Source organism: Cygnus olor, chromosome 4, assembly GCF_009769625.2.
Source record: "Cygnus olor isolate bCygOlo1 chromosome 4, bCygOlo1.pri.v2, whole genome shotgun sequence".
Taxonomy (NCBI): Eukaryota; Metazoa; Chordata; class Aves; order Anseriformes; family Anatidae; genus Cygnus; species Cygnus olor.
Window position 1 is genome coordinate 36,909,143 of NC_049172.1, and position 19,100 is coordinate 36,928,242.

General features: G+C 40.7%; 1 protein-coding gene across 3 annotated transcripts in view; it reads left to right on the forward strand.

The window, feature by feature from the left end:
- The window catches only part of RNF150 (ring finger protein 150), a 120,395-nt gene that overhangs the window by 62,826 nt on the left and 38,469 nt on the right, over positions 1–19,100 (forward strand). For all 3 annotated transcript variants that reach the window (XM_040554795.1, XM_040554796.1, XM_040554794.1), the window contains exons 2-4: positions 4,637–4,887; positions 11,941–12,012; positions 12,430–12,512. In XM_040554795.1, coding sequence (XP_040410729.1) covers positions 4,637–4,887; positions 11,941–12,012; positions 12,430–12,512 — 406 coding nt within the window. The remainder of the gene's footprint in view (positions 1–4,636; positions 4,888–11,940; positions 12,013–12,429; positions 12,513–19,100) is intronic.

A 19,100-nucleotide genomic window follows, 5' to 3' on the forward strand; every position in this document is an offset into this window, starting at 1 on the left:
CTGTTACAGAACTGAGGTCTTTCTTTTACCCCTGTCGCCACTGAATAGATTCTTACACTTGAAAAAAGTTTGCAACTTGGCATAAAGAGCATCCCAGCTGAACCGTATTTCACAGCCAAGTGCTGTGGGGAAGAAGAAGGTTTGGAAAGGCTCTTCCAGGTATTTTTCTTAACTGCACATCTTGCCATTGAAAATGCTGTCTGACTTGATCACTGCCTTGCTACTCTGCTGTGCACCGCCATGTGCAGGTGGCAGAGGATGGCTGGAGCTTGCTGCAGGCTCCCTCTCCCTCTCTCCTTGCTGTGCGGTTCCTCCTGTCGTTGGGCCATGGCAAGCTGGTTCTCCTTGGCCTGCAGGCTGGGGTGAGGAAGAGTTCAGGATGAGCCACGCAGGATGGTGTAGTGCCTGGGTGATTCAGTGTCATTGCCAGAGCAACTCTTGTTAAGTGAACAAAGCAGACACGGCTTGGTAGGGCTGTTCTGCCACTGATGGATTAGTCACAGGGTTACCAGTTTGTCCCGGTGACAGGGAAACAAGCTGAGCCTGTACATGGCACTTCAGCACCGTCCCTCTGGTGCCAGCAGTGCCCAGGCCCGTCAGACCCCTACGGATATCGTGCCAACAGTGGTCCTGCCGAGTGCCATGGGATTCTGAGCATGGAACCTGAATAGCTGCACATTTTCTCCAGCCAGAAACATTTGGTTAGGTGAATGTGCTTCAGCAAGTTGAGGTGAGTTAAAACATCCCAAATGCTGGCAAGTTCTATTTTATTTGTTTTGTTATTGGCACGTAAGGAGAGAGCATTGATATGTTTAATGTTTCTTAAGCCAAAGAAGAAGAAAATCCATTCACTACAGCCTGAATACCTCTGGTTTATAAACCTCTGATTCATCCTGACAACTATTTAAAAATTAATTTCAACCTCTGCATTAATCTTGGCCAGAAAAAGAAAAGAAATGCGTTAGGTAACGAGTGCCACAAAGTGTAGTTACCATTGTGGATGTGTGCAATGAAAGGAATAGTTAGCATTTAACTCACAAGAGAAGCATTAGCACATGTTACCAGCTACTTTTTCTTTTCTGAAGTCCATTGAATAAATGCGTACATGGGCATAGAAATGCATCTCTAACATTATTTCTTCTCTTTAATATGTGTAGTTTTCCTCTATGTTGGAGCATCCCGTGTGTCATTAGATACTGAAACCAAGGTGGTACAGACATTTTGTTATGTGAGGGAAGAAAGGGAAATAAATTACTTTATCTCTCTTTTTTTTTTTTTTCACAATATTGGTCATATTTGAGATTAAAAAATTAGATTAATGGCTTGATTGATCAAATAACACTCTCTATAATGCCTTGGAGAAATTATCATAAACTTACTAAAGGGCTAAAAAAAAATACCATCCAGATTATTATTTGTTGCTGATTTGGTTATTTTTTTCCAAGAATGCTTCATTACAAATGGTAATGTTTTCCAAGAAAATAACCAGATAGCCTGCAATTTGAATATATTAAGTGTTTGAATAAATAAAAGCAGCTGCTTGCCTCTTGCAATAGCTGTCTTCTGACTTTGCATTTCTAAACGCGTTTTTGTTTAGCATATACACTTGGCCATGTACTTTCTTAGTATCTTGTGTTTTGTAATATCTTGTAAAAGGCCCTAGGCCAAAGGTGTCAGTAGATCATCCTGGCAGTGAGATGGGAGGAGGAGGGAGAGAGAAGGTAGGCATGTGGTTGCACTCCTGTTCAACCCCAGTGATGCTTCCGTCATGAGCTGAAGACAGAAAGCTGCACTATAGCTTGATCAGAAAGGGCAGGTGATGAAGAACAGGAATGAGGTTAAATTTATCCAGGAGATGATAATTTTTTTCTCCCTCTTTTTCATTACTTTAATATTAAAGAAAGAAGATGAGACATTGTGGGATCCATGTTTTATTATAACAAAAATATTAATTCCATAATCAGTTGAATGTAATTCTTCATTTTCTTTCATTTTTCAATTCTTCAAGCATGTCATATCTGGCCTTTGTTCATTATATATGGTTGTCCAGAAACATACTGAGCTATATTCATTTGTATTAGACATAATTAAAGATACTAAAAGCATGTTTTTAAAGACATTTTAAATTAAAGATAAGTAAGCAGTTAAGATAGTAGCTGTATTTTCTACTGGAAATTGTCTAGTGGACATTTTCTCTGTCTCTCCCATTTGTAGGGGCTTTCAGGTAACATCTTTCATACAGTGTCCCAGACCATACTGCAGATAATGTTAGGTGGCCATACTGGACAAGTGAGTGATTAGAGTGGTGGCTTTTGAGAGGAGTGATGGAATTCATTTCAGTATATTTTGTTGTGAGATTTTTCACTGTGGGTTCTTTGTGGTTGTGTGTGAGGTGGTTGCTTTGGTTTTCTTGTAGAGTGACTTGAAATTGTTATTTTTCTTTAAGGAGGGAAAGAGAACAAAATAAGGCATGTGAACAGTTGTGAAAAACATAAGCACTGCTCCAGACAATTTATCTTATTGACTCTAGTAAATTGACTGGCATGGCACATCATCAGTGCCCTTCTCAGCCACTTTGAGACTTGGCAGATTCTCCCTAGGCTGTTAGGGTAATGTTTGCATTAGCCCTTGGTAATAATCAGAAGTGTTGCAAAGGCAGGCTTATTCTCCCTGCTGAAGGTGAACCCTTACTTAGACCCCCCCCAAAAAATAAATCTGAAAATGATAAAAGCTTTACAGACAAATATCTCCAGGAGGGTTAAATTTCCTATCACAGCTATCTAAAATTCTTTTGACGCAGCTAAACTATTGATTTCACCCAGTTCATTGACCGGTCTGTTCATAATCACGGAAGTATTCCTCTCAGGAGACTTCCCATCATAAATGTGGTGCAATTTGCACTGCTGCTCCAAGACTTGAGAAAGGAGGGTTTGGTTCCCAGCTTTGCGGCATATTTTGTGTGTGAGTAGCAACAGTCTGTCACAGCTATTTCAGTACTTCCAAGCAATCCAGGCACCCAGCAGAACTGGAAAGAAATTCCAGCACAGTTAGCATTTTCCACTGAATGCCACCCGCCTGTCCACTTCAGTAAGTCTGAAATTCTTAGACTCCTGCAAGCTTTTGGTACCTAAATGCCTTTGAAAACCTGGTTTATACATCCCAGGGGGATTTGGTGGAGAAACATCTGAGCCAGACCACAGGACCTGGGGCACAGTGCTGCTCTGGTGGAGGCTGGATTGGGTCTCAGCCTGGGGGAGGATGCTGTCAGAAATGCGGTCTCCATTCATGGCCGGGCAATCCCTTCCCACCTCAGTGAGTGTGGCAATGCAGGCAGCTTTTTGTCCTCCTGCCACTGTCAAAATGCAGGTAGCACTGGGGTTTATAACATGCCAACTGATCTCCTGGGATTTCAGCTGATGAAACACCCACCTTAGCATCATCTCTCTGACTTCAAACACCCTCAGTTTGTACTGTCTTTTCTAAATTCTGGTTCGTGATCGTTGTGTATGCTATCATATCTGGCGTGTTTCTACGTTGAAGTATATCTTCTTTGTCCTTAGCTGCTTAGTACAATTGAGGATTTGACCACTGCAAAACATGGGTTAGCTGTAAAAACAATATACGCTTTTTTTTAAAGTGAAAGAAAAATATCCCTAATATTAAACCACAAAGGAGTGAGCTTATATATAAAGCCAGAAGAGACATCTAATAAGCTGCCCCATCCCAGAGAATTTCAGACTGTATTTGTTGTTTACATAGGGCACATAAAAGAAAGAAAAATAGTTTCAATACCATGTAATGCAAATGAAATGGAAACAGCACTGTACACAAAGAAAAATTGATGCGGAGTCAAGGCTTGATAGATCACTGAGGGGCCTGATTTCTCAGGCTATGGCTTCAGAAGGGGTAACAGGATGGTAGGAAGTCCCTGCCCCATCCTATTGATGGGCACTCCTTTGCCACCTCAGCTGTATGGGGCTGATATGTATATGGCTGTTTGCCACCTCAACTATGCCAGGGGCTGATCTGTGCTGCAGTAACATTTTTTTTTTTGTGAATTAAAATGATGCTGTTGACTTTCAGCGTGGACTCAGCTCTTGTCCCTGCAGCCTTCTCCCATCACTGGTCCTGGGTGAAAACCGCAATGCTTTGGTGCATTTAGCATGAAACCACGTGGGGATATGTGATTGAAAGAGTTCCTGGACTGAGCAGGGGTTTGGAGGGGCTTCTCTGACTCTTGTCAGAGTCGTGGCCATGCAAAATGGGCTATGATAAGTGCATGGGGTGTTGGAGGGAAGGATGCTGGCTACAACACATCTCCCTTTCTGCAGTGGTTACAGCACTATTCTTCTATGTGAGCCTCAGCAGAACTGGGAATCTGTGTTTGTCAAACCGTGAAACACGTTTTAATTATCTCACAGAGGTGAGTTTATAGAAACAGACTGTGTAACTGGTTCCAGTTGAAAACTTCACCAGATTCATCCAACTTACCTTTGGATGAAAATCAGGAGGAGAAAAATGAGCTTTTTGATACTGATTTGCTTTCTTTTTTCCACTTGCCTCATCATCTTACCATTTTCTTTTATTATACTCACCTGTTCTAATTAAAGTTTCTTTTCTCTCTCCTATACGACAGGCCTAGATGATGTTGTAGCAATAATGATTCCTGAACCCAAAGGAAAAGAGATAGTGAGCCTCCTGGAGAGGAACATCACTGTGATGATGTACATAACCATCGGGACACGCAACTTGCAGAAGTACGTCAGCCGGACCTCCGTGGTGTTCGTCTCCATCTCCTTCATTGTGCTGATGATCATTTCGCTGGCATGGCTGGTCTTCTATTACATCCAGCGATTCCGCTACGCAAATGCCAGAGACAGAAATCAGGTAAGAAGGGCTGGAATGGCTCTTGTTTCCAAAAAATTCACCATGGGATTCGGCTTTAAATAACTTTGAAGTAAAATTTGGGGAAAATAAAAGTGTGGTTTTAAAAGAAAAAGAAAAAAAAGAAGAAGAAATAGTGAAAAGAAGGGGGATTTAAAAATGCCTGTGTATGGGAAAAGCCAAGACTTCTATCAATATAGATGGGACTGAGGAAAAAAGAAATTAATGACTATAAAGTGTATGTGTTATGGGTTGGGTTTTTTTTTTTTTGCTTGCACAAAACACACGGGAAACAGCCAGAAAGAATCATGATGTTTATTACCAAAAAGATTCCTTTGGTACACACGGCCAAGTGACATAGAAATGTATATAAATTAAGTAACAATCCTTAAGATCAAAATTATGTGAAAAATATAGTGTGGTATGTGAATGTCTGTGTGGGAAACAAGGGCTCACAGTAAGCAAAGAGATTTAAAAGAACAGGAAGTGTTTTCATTTTCATGCTTCTTCAGAAGGGCCTTGAGCTTGAAAGGGAATGTTCCTGTTCATTTGACAATTGTCCCTGAATGTGTAAGTGCTGTAGTGATAGCCCAATATTAGTAAAGCTTTGCTTTTTGGTTTTGGCATCTTGTCCGTGTGCCCCCCACTCCACAGAAGAGATAGAAACTTACAGAGCTGGAGAGAAGTCAGCAGCATTGTGTAGGAATGGGTGCTAGGTCCTGAGGCCCTCTGGATTTATAAAGCACCATGCATCTTTATGGTTGTTCAGCAATGAATAATAATAGCAATGTTAATAACAAATTTAATCTTTTCTTGACTGGATCCAACTATCTTGGCATCAGCAGAACTGTGAAGCTGAGGCTCCTACATTTCATTCTAATGGTACAGTAGAAAATATTATCAGTGTATGAAATCTGAGGAGATAACCATTTTACTGCAGGAAAAATAATGCGCTGTAATTCAGAGATGTTTCTGGACCCTTAATAAATTCCTGTTGGGGCAGGGGGAGGGCTGCCTTGCTTGCTCTGCAGAAAAAAGTAAAACAGAGTGTTAATCATCTTGTGGAAGAAAGTACTGCTGCACTCTAAAATATACTGAACGTATAGGGATCCCTCACTACCCCCATTGAAATTCAGGCGTCTTCTGAGATAGAGAGCAGCTGCTCTGTATTTACACACAGAAAGAATATATTTTACTTTTAAATGTACACCATGAAATTTTGGATAGTAAGAACGAGACTATCCCAGCTGGAATTTGAACATCACTGGCAGCAGAATCACTGTGACTGTAGCGGCTGTGATAATTTGTAGATGCTTTGGCTGCAAAAGCACATGTGTGCGTAATTTATGTACGTGAGTACCGTAAGTGTGCTTTCAATCAAGTAATTGTACAGGCAGATTAGCAGTGTAAATAGACATACATAAACATGAAACCCAGCAAAATAAGAAGCTCTCTTCAGGTAATGTGTGGTAGTTTGGAATGGACTGGTTTATGTGTTCAAGCAGACTTCCTATTCAGTCTTTTCTTTCCAAGGTTTGAATGAGACTAATTTGTGCACAACCAGTTGTCCTGTGCGGAGATTTTAATAACTTTGTAATTAATACTAATTCTGTTCTGGAGAAGAATAAGAAAATAGGCCTCCTAAGCAATTATTTATTAGTCATTTTTTGCCAAAGCTGTATTAACAATACAGGGCAAACCAGGATTTCTTTATGCAGTTTCTTCACTTGATTTTGCCTGACATCTCCTCTAATTAGCTCTTACTTTTGTTAAGAAAAGTGGCGTATGATACATACGGATAAATCTCAACCATTTGTGCTAGTGAGCTTTTTAGTCCTGGCTATGGACTAGAGTAATGTAAGTAGCTGTCAGAAGAGCTCAACTTGCTCTTGCCTTTTCCATGAGGGTTCTCTCTGCTTCCTCTAAAGTTCTGCTTTTTTCCTTTGACACATTTTCTTGTAGCGCAAGGATGGGAGCACAAAGTCCTTGGATATTCAGATAAATACAAGAGAAATGTTTTTTGTTGCTTTTGGGGGATATAATTTAGAACATGGTTCTTTTGTCATTTTGCTCAAAAGCTTTTGCCATTCTAACTTGCATGTGTCTAAGGAAAGGTATTGAGCTTACTTGCTGGAAAGCCTTGCAGGTGTTTTAAGGACCTTCATTGCTGGCCAACTTTAGGAAAGATGCTTCCTTCTATTTATATTTGATAAACTCTGGATAACGTTTATTTGATGGGTGAGGTTGAAATGTTTGTACAAACAGCTTCAAATGAACAGGGACCCAGCTGGCCTATTTAGTGAAAGTAGTGCCATCAGTTGCTACCCCACAGTGCAATAAAATCTTACTGCACTTACTGCCCATCTCTCTAACTGCAAAAAACTGTGATTTATTAGATTTCTGTTTTAAAAATAAAAAAGGAGGTTAAATTCATTTTGACATCTGAATGATTTTAAATCCTACAGTTTTAAAGCAAGGTCTTGTGAGGGTCAGTGTTTTCTGTGTCAAAGCAGAACCTATGCTTACCTCTTTGTTTACCTCCATCATGCATGCCCTTCCTGGGGCTGGCTGATAGCCAGGCTGCTACCCAGAGCAGTTCAGGCTCCTCTGAATTTGTAGTCTTGGCGCTGTGCTGAGGGAATGGGACAGGGTGGCTGACTGCTAAATACAATCTGCAGAAAAAGTCATTATCTGCAAGTAGGAGGGGTGTTGCAGCATTGCTAGCAAGGTTTCTGAACATCTTTCATTGATCATTCCAAGCCTCTCCCTAAGTCATCTTCCAAGCCTCTTCCAAGCTGACCCACTTTAACGATGTCTTGCTTTCCTGCAAAATATGGTGCATCCTTTGGTCAAGCCTCATAACCACATCTGCTTCCTTGTCTTTTCCTATATGGTCACCCTCCTTTCTAGGTCCACTTCCCATCTTATACACAGCTTAAGTTGCTGATCAGGCAGTAATTCCAGAAGGAGCTAACATAATTGTCCATCTAGAAAGTGATAGGTCCTGCTAATGAGACAGGCAGCTAGAAAGACTGAAGAATCTCCTGGATTCCTCCTGTGATTCCCCAGTGAGATGAAACCTGGACACACACCTTGTACGTCTTCACCCATCACTCCTTCACCACATGTGCAAAATCCAGGTTCATGCGCCAGAAGGGAGACCCAGCTCACTTCAGCTAGGTGCTTGGTTTAACTGAATGGAGAACCAGGTCTGCAAGGCTTCCCACGACACGCCCTGATCTGTTCATGTAGATGTAAACTTAGTGGGGAATTTCTGCAGTGGATTCCAAAACTATCTTCCATTATGGGCTTGTGCACCTGTAGCTAGCGTGTCAGCTACAGATACAGTCACACTTCCTACAGTCATAGAAAATATGGTTACATTTCAATTTTGATTTTAATGTCTTCAATTTTAGGAGTGTCTTTAGCACAGACAACTCTATGGTTACATATGAAAGTGAAAGGTAGGTAGTAATATTCACATGGCTGAAAAAAAAACAACTTTTTCTCCTCTTTTCCCACCTGAGAAGATGGCCAGCAAGTAGGTGGCTGCCCTGATGTTACGCCCTTTTGATATTATGATGATGAATTTGTGAAAGGAAAGCATAGTCAACCTGCTTCCTCAGCAGCATGTTCCTGGAGCCCTCCTGAAAAAGCGAGAGTATGTCCATGAAAGGCTGTGGGACTTGTTTGCATCAAGCAACATCAGGTTACAGAGCTAATTGAAGGTGCTTTGGAATTACATGACAGGTTAATTCCTGGAGGTAATTCAGCAAACTGTGACTTGCTGTCTCAGCCTTGTAACAGCCAGGACATAGACTTTAAAAAAAAAATCTCTTTCTGTTGTCAGTGAACCACGAGATAGGAAGACAGCAAGAGGGAGATGTTTAAGGTCCAGACCTGTTGGCAGGATTTCTTCCATGTTGTTTCTTCCCATTAGCTTCTTGTTTCCTCTAAAATCATTTTGAAACCAGGTGGGCTTCGTGCTCTTTGCAGGATGGCAAAAGCCAAAGCAGGAAGTGTCCCACTAGGGCTGTGGAAGGTCCTGTGCATCCTGGGTTAGGGTAACAATAACCTCCAGGGAAGGATCTAGTTTAGTATATGACAGGCATTGTATGGCGGGTCAAGCAGTTCTCTGAGAAAGAAGACTGGTGGTCATGGCTTTGCATCAGGGTTTTGGGTCATTGAAGAGAGAGATGAAATCTTTGAAGCAGGCTTGGGAAGATGCTTCCCATGATGAAGTCTGCTAGCTTGATCTGCGGTACAGGAAATGTGTCTGATACCTCATCCTGACGGTATAGCTCATTCTTCTCGAGGCACAAGGTGATCTCCTTCCTCCAAAGGTAATAGTTTAGTAAGGCCATTAAGAGAGGAGCACTTGTAATTTCTCTTCCACAGCACCTATTGTCATTTCCTTCGTCAGGAATAGACAAGTGATGCTTTCCATGCTACTGTCCTTTTTTTTTAAATAGTAATGCCATCTCCACAAGACCACTGCATCTGATATGCTTAACTCCTTCCAGTCCAGTATTGAATGTTGCAGCCTTGGTAATGAGATTATGGGATTTATGATTATAAATCTCTAAGCTTCACTTTAAACCCATAAACTATTGTAATGCCTCTTATCTTCTAGGGACAATGATTGGTTAGTGATAGCATGCCTTTCATTTGGATAGAAGAATCCTTTGAAAGTATGACTTTACTCCAAGATATTCCTGTTCTTTCAAAAATTAAATAATTCTCATTTGCATTTAAGTCATGAACTTGTCTATTTAAGATAGACAAGAGAAAACAAACATGAAAACAAGCAGATCAAAGATGTACATGAGTCTTTAATCTTGTCCTATGCCCTTGAAGAATGTGCAAAAAAAAAGAGCTGAGACATTTCATTAGTTTAAGTAATAATAATGATAAAAAGGAATCACAAGCAATTCCTGAAGGAGGACGCAATGGCTCTTGTCTTGCTGCATGTTATCAGTCTTTCTTTGATTTACATTAAAGAAACAAATAGCTGGCAAGAAATGTTTCCAACTCTCGTCTGATCTGTTTATTGAAGGGAGACTGTGAGCAAAAATGTACCACAGAAAAGATGTTGTGCAGCTACAAAAAACTCCCTTACATGTAATAATTAGCTGTGCCGGCATGCTCGTATGTAAATCTCATATGATAGCCAAGATCATTTTCACCTCTTTAGCCAGCCCTGAAATTGCTCACTGCTTTCAGTATTGCACGCATTTTGTCAATCTTCCACGTCTCCAATCTAATAAGCTTAGCCTCTAAATTAAATTTGGCGATTTTAATTGAATCCAAAGAACAACGTGGTAATTTATTAATCATATCTGGGTGATGATTAGCTCCCAATTTACAAGCAGCATCCAGCTTCCTTCCAGTTTTGGCTCCGTGCTCTCCCCGCCTCCAGCTGGAAACCCTTCCCGCTGACAGGCTCCTCTGAACTCCGGCACAGGCAGTGTTCCCGGCCCGAAAAGTTGAATGTCTTCTGAGTCACCAGAGCTCCCGAATCTCCCTCCTAACTAACAGCACATGGCTGGAAACATGGACGGGGGGCAGGGGAGGTGAAAAAGAAGAGTTTGTCATCGGTAGCACCTCGGGGTGCACTGTGTCATAAACTGTTATAAAACAGGAAGGCATCAGAGTAGGTGTTGCTGTGTGATCCTGTGTAAGATAAGAAGAAATGGGGGAGGTCACCAATATGGTCTGGGGACAGGAGCATGCAGTGAACGAGGAGAGGTGGAGGGAACTGGGCTTACTAAGCTGGGCAGAGAGGAGGCAGAGGGGCTCTGCCTGTGGCCTTTGGCAGCATGATGCATGAGGCAGCGTCGGGCTCTTCTCGGAGGTGCACAGAGAAAGTGTAACAGTCACAAACTGCAACAAGGGAAATTCCCTTTATCTGATAATAATTAAAAAGGCTGTGAGAGCAGTGAAGCACTGGAACAAATTATCCCCAGACGTTGTGAAATCTCCCTTCCTGTAGATAGTCAGGACTTGACTGGACACAGCTCTGACTTTGAAATTGACCCAGCCTTGAGCACGGGGTGGAAGCACATAACCTCTAGGAGACCTTTACGGCCTGTGAGTCTGTATCCAGCTCTCCTTGTTGTGTTAGCACAAGTGAGCAGCCAAGTCCTGGGAGTGCTCTGATACAGGCACAAGCTCAATAGCACAGGCTGCAGAGGTAGCTCCACAGGGTGGAGGACAGGGTGTTTTACATCAGGCTGTTGTTACGTGCTTTAATCCTGAGTGGCAGTGACCCTGTCAGCACAGTAACAGTGTTTGGGAAATACGTGAGAACAATTGGAAATGTCACATGGTAAGTAATTCACAGGCTGCTGGAGGGGAAGATAGAAAGGAAAAGAAGAAGTGAATGGTTATGTATGGATAGGATGTTACTGCAGGACTACCTAGTGATTTACGTGTAAGAAACTGCAGATGCTTTAGCCTCCTTTTTTTCCTTGCATTACTCCTATAAAGTAAGCAAGTTCCATATTGCAGGAAAACGGAACAGCAGAGATGATGATTCATGTTTTTCATGGTTAACAAGTTATCACCTCAGTTGCAGCACTTAAATTTTGCTGGGGATCATGAGCCAGACCTGGTATAAAGACCTCCTGAATCTTAAGTGTAGCGTTCGTTCTGCTTACCAGCCGAGGCCTTGTTTATTAATGTGTTTTTTACAAGTATAATTAAAAAAAAGGAGAGGGAAGAAGTAGGATTCCCAAGCAGCAGACTTGTTACATACACTTCTACTGACTTAAATAGAATAGGTGCCATAACCATCGCAATGGGCTCATGCAATCTCCTCTGGAACTCCATTAGCATAGCTTTGCCTCATCAGCCATGGGTTACCAACAAGCCTAGAATACCTACTGTGCGCTTACTCTGAATAACAGCGTGACTGACCTCATCTGTTTACATTTATACAGCACTGTCCTGTTTCATGTGCAGTTGCTTCAGATTATTAAGAAATCTAGTGGAAAAAAAGCGATGAATTCTGCATGAAGAGATGCTCTTTGCTTAAGAACCAATTTTCTATTACAGCGCCGGCTTGGAGATGCTGCAAAGAAAGCAATCAGCAAGCTGCAAGTCAGAACAATCAGGAAAGGTGATAAGGTAATTTTTCAAATTGCTCATTACCAAATGAATGTCTGCATGGAGTATTCCTTCAGACCACTGGGACAAAGAGGCAGAAAAGAAATGGCAATTGCTTATTAAACTTGTGTGTGTCCTTCAGGTGGTGGAGCAATACTGGTAAGCAATTTATGGATGGAATGGAGTAGGGAGAGGAAGAGGTGAAATTATCTGAAGATGCAGAAAATCCTGAAAGTGCAAACATGCTGCCTAAATCTGTGTGCTTTCCACATTTCAAACTGGATGCGTGTTGAAAGTCTGACTTGCTTTTCTTGAAATGCATGATTGATTTTGCAGCATGCGTCAGTGACTGTTTTACTTTGTCGCATAAGCTCTTGTATGAAGAGATTAGCTAACAAAATAAAAAAATGAAAATGATGAATGTTCTCTTTCCTGTAGGAAACTGAGCCAGACTTTGATAACTGTGCTGTTTGTATTGAAGGCTACAAACCCAATGATGTTGTCAGAATTTTACCTTGCAGGTAAGTTAAAGGCTGACGATGCTTTAAGCTCTGATAGTGTCTCTACTTCAAAAGATAGGCTCTGTTCTCAGAGTATCGCTCTGAGATTGTCTGAGAGCTTGGTGGAAAAAAGGAGAGTTTATTGTTTTGATTTATTCCAAATCTATTCTGTAAAGACACCTGAAATGCCTATTTATTCTACTTGAAATGAAGGTAGCATTAGTGGTGGTGAAAACCTGAGTTTAGCATGATGGTCAGAATTTTTGTCTGATCTGGATATCTAACAAAGTTTTCAGTAAGATTTTTAAACTAAAGAGTTTGATTCTTCTATTTTTCTCAACAGTTTAATATTAATCTAAAATAACTCCTTTAGAAGAACTTGCCACTGACTTCAAGGTGAGTCCTGGGCTGAGCAGCCAGAGATAGAGCAGGCTAACTGCTCCGGATGGAAAGAAACTAGCACTACTTTTGCTGTTCTGTGTCGTGATCAGGTGTCAGGAGAGGGATGACTTCTATCAAAAAAAAAAAAAAAAAAGTTGAGTAGAAGTAATAAACCAAAAGGGAATGTGAAAAAGAACATGTTATCTATTGCTGCCATGAAAATATTCATAGGCATGTAGGACATAGAGGACATAGAGGTGACAAGAGTTTTTTACAGTTGTTCTTTCTCATTTCTTCCCTTCACATGACCATGCCTGGTGCTGCACGCACACTCACAGTGATGTGACGCAGGAGTGCAGCCTTTTGCCACCTATAAACAGCTGTAGTCACCTCTCTGTGTCATTTTATTATCATCCATGAAGTGTTAGCTAACAAAAGATTTCTCTAAATAAATCAATTTCTTAGGAAATTTCCTAGGAACAGTGGTTCTCCCAAGAGAGCAAGGGCAAGTGCTTTTTACCCTAGAAAGAGTGATCTCAAGTGCAATGTATATAGAGCATCGATTTTTATGGAGTTTCTTCTGTTGGATACATGTTCATTGGCTTGAGAAGCTGAAATATTTGTTTCTTTTCCTGCTGTGTTTTTCCCTAGTAGATATTTGAATGTTACAAGCTGTCCATTTCTGTTCATTCATATGACTCATTAATCTGTTTACTGCCATCACTAAATGGCAAACAAAAAGCAACAGATTAATCATAAATTTGACCTACTGTAAATCCCCCACAATGACAAATTGCATAGGAACTCTCTTTTTCTGCAAACACACACTTCATGAAGCAGAAATACAGACAAAAATGCGAAATTACCAGAAAATGTGGACCTTGCATTGGCATCAAGCCTGTTTTCATACAAGCATAATAAAGTTTGGAAATTGTACATGGTAGAGACAGGCAGTTTTCAGAGGTAGTTATAAAACAGCAAAAAAAAGTCTACTCTCTAGCTTTCATTTGTGTCTCGCCTCATAATTCAGTGAGGCTCCAGTCAGATTTTGTCATGCACAGTGTTGAGTCAAGCAGAGTGAATAGGAAACACATAGTTAACAGGTGATGTTCAGTTCTTGGCTGACTTAAAAGGTCGCCTAGAAAATGACTCATGCTAAAAGGTTAGCAGCAGCAGATCTGTCTTGTAAAATACTCACAGTTTGAGCCTAAGCAGTTTTGAATTATAAAAACTAAAAGATCTTTCTCAAGCCGCTACTTCACAGACCCTGGCTTTCCTGTTGCCCAGATTGTGAGGGCAGTATCTTAAACATTAATTCACATGGGCTTGGACTTCCAAAACAGGAAAATGCTAGTCATGATTCTTTCTGCTGCTGTCAGACTTTTCTCCTCAAAACAAAAAAAAAAAAAAAAAAGAAAACTTTCCGTCTCTGTTAAGTGAGTAGGAGAGAGTTATATCGTTATATCTTGGTAAAGACCTACAGACACTGTAGGTTTCTTCCTCCAGCATCCTCAGTTAAACCGTTTGTAGTTTCTAGTAAGCGAACTGCATTAGTCAGCCCTCTTTAATGAGAGGCTGGCATTTCACTGAGCCTTAGAGAAGCCAATACCATGACACCAGTGCTGGCTGACCTTAGTCTGTCGTCTATCCAGGAGCTGCTCAAGATGTAGAACTTTTTACCTGCATAGCCAAATGTGACCCAAGATCTGCAAATGAAAGAGGATGCTTTATCCTGCAGGCTGTGCTGGGAAAACCACTGCTAGCAGACACACTCAGTATGAAGCCCTGTATATCTTCAGATTTTTTTTATTGTTGTTGTTGTTGTTTTTTAAGGCTGCTGAGTCCTGTGTCTACTAAGAAACTGGTACCAGAATCCACCGGCCAGTATTTCAGCATATGAGCTCTGAAGTCATATAGACAGATGTTTACTAGCACTTAAGCTGTTTCCCCAAAGCTCCTCTTTTTACAGTTGGCAGAGAGCTGACACTGGGATAGCCTGTTGTGAATGTAGCCCACACTGGAGAGCTGGGAGGAGAATTCTAGTTAACTTGTGCTTCTTCAGCTCTTTCCTCCTTGGAAGCCATCTCCCCCAACTGACCATATTAATAAACTTCACTCTACTTCACTCTACAGAGTGTATTAAATAAACATATACTGACACTTGATGGTGAGGAAAGTGTTGGCTTGCAGCTGTTTTTATGTTTAATGGTAGCAAGTATCACTGAAGTTATCTATGAGAGTGCTGACACAACATCAAATGCAAACAAGTTCACTGTTCCCATAGTGACACATCTTGTCATAGCCCTACTTCCTTCTGCTTGTCTTCCATCTCCAGCTTCAAAACTCCTTCATCTTTTCTGCACATTTTTTGGAGAAGTTACTGATAGTGGCAGACCCTTTGTCTGCCTTTTACTAAACTTCTCCTAACTTTACTAAACATCCACAGAGAGGCAAGACAATTCTTTCAATGTCATCTCTACTGAGAACTTTGTTTCTTCATAACTTCTTTTTCAGATTGTTCCATTTCTGTCACCAACAAATGGTCGTTCTGACTCTGTTCGAGCTTGCACAGCTTCTCTGAACCTCCACTGAACAACCGTGATCTCACAGAGTGATCCACTCCTTCCCTCTCTTTTCATTGGCCTCCTGTGAAAGTCATTTCATCACAACACTTCTTCCCTTTTATTCCATTTTCCCACTTACCCTCATCATCGTGTTCCTTTGTCCTTCCTTCTTCTGCCTTAAGAACAAACAAATAGTAGCACATACGCATCCTCTGAAGCCCAAACCTTCTTGTAAGGTACTACAGTGCTGCTCAGCCTCATACCAAAACTCTTCTCAGTCCTATGCTGCTGTCCCATCTCTAATCCAAGCAACTGATGCTTTTAGTCTGAGTCCCTGGGAATGTATTTTTCTTTCTGCTTTTGCCTCCTTTTGTCTAAGCTTGCATTTTTCTTTTGGAAAAAAAAAAAAAAGTGTGACTGCTAGGTTTGTTTGCGTGCAGTTCAGAAAGTTGGAACTAGGACTGGAAGGTGGGAGGAGAGCAGTTCCCCTTACCCTGGAAAAAAAAAGCTTCTCATAATTGTTGGCAAGTCAAAAGTTCTACAAGAGTTTTACAAAGATAATATTATTATTATTATTTTTGGGCTGAGCCCAAAATAAATCTTTTTTGTTGTATGTTCGAAATTGCAGCTTTAAAGAAAATTGAAATGCATTTCAGACAAAAGTACTCTCCTGTTAAAAAATATTAAGTGCTAATTAGATAACACTAAATGAAATGCTCTGGGATTTTGAGATTCTTTTCCTTACTTTGTGACTCTCTGTGCTTTACACAGCCCTGTGCAGTCACAGAGTCACAGAGCAGTGCAGGAGGGATCCCAGGAGGCCACCACCCCCATGGTGCGGGGGCATTGGCTGTGCACGTGTCATTCTTGGGAGTTATTTTTCCAACACACTGCAGCCTCTGAGGATGGAGACTTTGCAAATTCCCCTGATAATTTATTGCAGTGCTTTGCCACCCTGACAGCGGTGAAGCTTTTCCTATTGTGTAACCTGAATCTCACTTGCTGCAGTTTGAACACATCATCGTGCCTGTTATCCATCCCTAGGAGAGGTGAAGAACAGTTTGTTTCCTTTCTGCTTATGGAAAACTTTGTCTTGTATGAGGATTGTTACAACATTTCTCTTCTTGCCTTCCTCTTTCTCAACTAATCAATTACAGTTGTTTTGAGAAACTTTTCAACCCATCTAAATCAACATAGTTTTGCAATGCATGTGGTTGCACACAACAGGAAAAAAAAAGCACATATTTTCTTCAGCTATGACTTTCATCGTCAAAGCCATGTTCCAGGCTTGTGTCTGAAACATCTCTCTTGCTGTCTCCCTGTATGGATCATTACTTCTGAACTCATCCATGGTGCTTCTACCCTCTCCTTCTTTTTAAAACTTGAATCAGTCGTAAATGTAGAGAGAGAAGGATTTTTTTTTTCAGTTGATCTTTTTACATCTTTGTCTTAGTGTGTGACTGAAATATTGTTACGCTCTCATCTTATTTTGTGCTGACCCTTATTTTAACTGAATTTAGACGATAAACTTATCAGAACATTGATCAATCAAGGATTTGTTGAAAGCCATAAGTATATATACAGTGTTATAGCTAATAAAGAGTAAAATAAACCTTCAAATCCTAATCTGCAAAGCCTGCAACACTGCTTTTCCATACAAAATGCTTACATGTATGGAAATAGATAATATGAGCTCTCTAAATGTATAATGTGGTACAAAAATTTTAAAATTGAAATCTTTATCTGATTTCAGTAGCATTCCATTTTTGTGTTGATTTTTGTCTAATAATCAACATCCTTTCATTGTACGTATTAAATCTAAAATTAATAGAGCCGTAATACACTGTGACAGGGTAGTATTGGGAAGTGCCAAGTGATGTGATCTGTCATGTGTTTAAATTACTCAGCATTGGTAGGGTTTCTTTACAGGATTGTTTTTTGAAGCCAACTTTAAAAATGCTAACCTTCAGTTTTTGAAGTCTTTAAGCCATGAAAATTCCAAGCTTTTGGTGATTAACAAGCATGATGAAATGCTGTAATATGAACCACAACTTGACTGAGGCTTGCAAAGCTAGAACTTGAAAACAAGAGGGGACTTTCCAATGTACAGTAACCTGGCTCGATAGAAGTTACATATTTTATCTGAAACAGATTTTGGTAAAGGAAATTTAGTGCACTATGTTTTTATCAGGTCAGACAAGCCTTGTTTTGAGGAGGGTTGTGAACTGTAGTAGCCTTAGTAGAGTAGTGGTTTGAACTTAAAATATCACAATACTTCATTTGCATCAATCATATTGACATGCAGGATCAGATGTGGTGTGACACAGTTTGGTATCACAGCCAGCCGATATAATTAGAGTAGGTCAAACTTCCAAGAACAGATCTGCCCTTTCCCATAGTTGTGTGAAGTCAGACCAAATACAGCAATGTGACAATTCGCCACGTAGCTTTGTTTCTCAAAGATTCTGTTTCTTCTAGAAGTAGTGAGAAAAATATTCAAGTGAAAAGAATAAAATTCTGAGATTTCACTTAGTTTTGGCTTTGAATTTCTAATGTTATTTAGGACTGAAGCCAGCTAGTATGCCAGCCAGCTAGTACGTGGGCCGATACCACATTAGTAAGAGCCAGGGTTGCAAATCGATATTGATAAAAGTGCACCTCAGTATCTTCCATCCAAAGTTGAAAGGCTATGTGTATCGTGTTATGTGAGAGACGCTGTGACAGAGTACAGCAGCCAGCCCATTCAGCTGAATATGTACCACTTAAATATTTAAACTTATTTTGGTACATTAACTGTGATTCTGGCTTGCTCAGAGATTGCATTTCCTAGTGGAGGCTGGCATATGCTGCGATATGCCCGCTCCAGGTGGAGCATTGGGCCGCTGTGAGCTGTGCCCACCTGCTGTTACCTGCTGGGTTTGCATGGCTTGGCTGTGCAAGCGGTGCGAATGGGTCAGTGACAGCACAGGGAAACGGAGGCTGGAGAGTGCTCAAATGTGAAAGTTCAAGCAGACAGAAATGTGACTTTCAGGCTCTGCCAAGTAAAATGTGGGACACCTGTTGCCTTAGGAAAGTCAGAGCTGATCTATATGTTGTTTCAAAACAAGTCTTAGTGTAGATGTTTTGGGGCAAGTTTGTATGTATAAACCCTCATATTTCAGAATACAATACCCTATTTCCATTTTGCTTAGGTTATTCATTGTTTAGAAAAGATTTATTTAAAAAAACGTTTTAAAATATTACTTTTTTTTTTTTTTTTTTTACTAATTTTCCTACATATTAATATAGTTTCTGAGGCTATGAGTATAGTAGGAAAATTTCCCTTTTCTTCAGAAGGAAGGGAGCCAGCCAAAAGCAAACTATCCCAAGCCACAGAACACAGAAGTAGAGAGCAGGTGCATTGCCTACAAGATAAGCCAATGGTGCACTACTGTCAGCCCAAATATGCCACCTGTGGATTAAGGAAAAGAGAAAGAAGCAAGAGAGAGGAACTTCTCCGCCTTAGGCTGAGCCTTAGGTGCTTTATTTGACCTCTTCACCAGCGTTTCTTAAATCCTGAGCCCCACATTCCTGCATTTTTGCAACATTCACCCTCTACAACCATAGGATAACAGAATATGCTCACAAGAGAAAATACAGCTGTCAGTCAGGTTTGTACACTAAA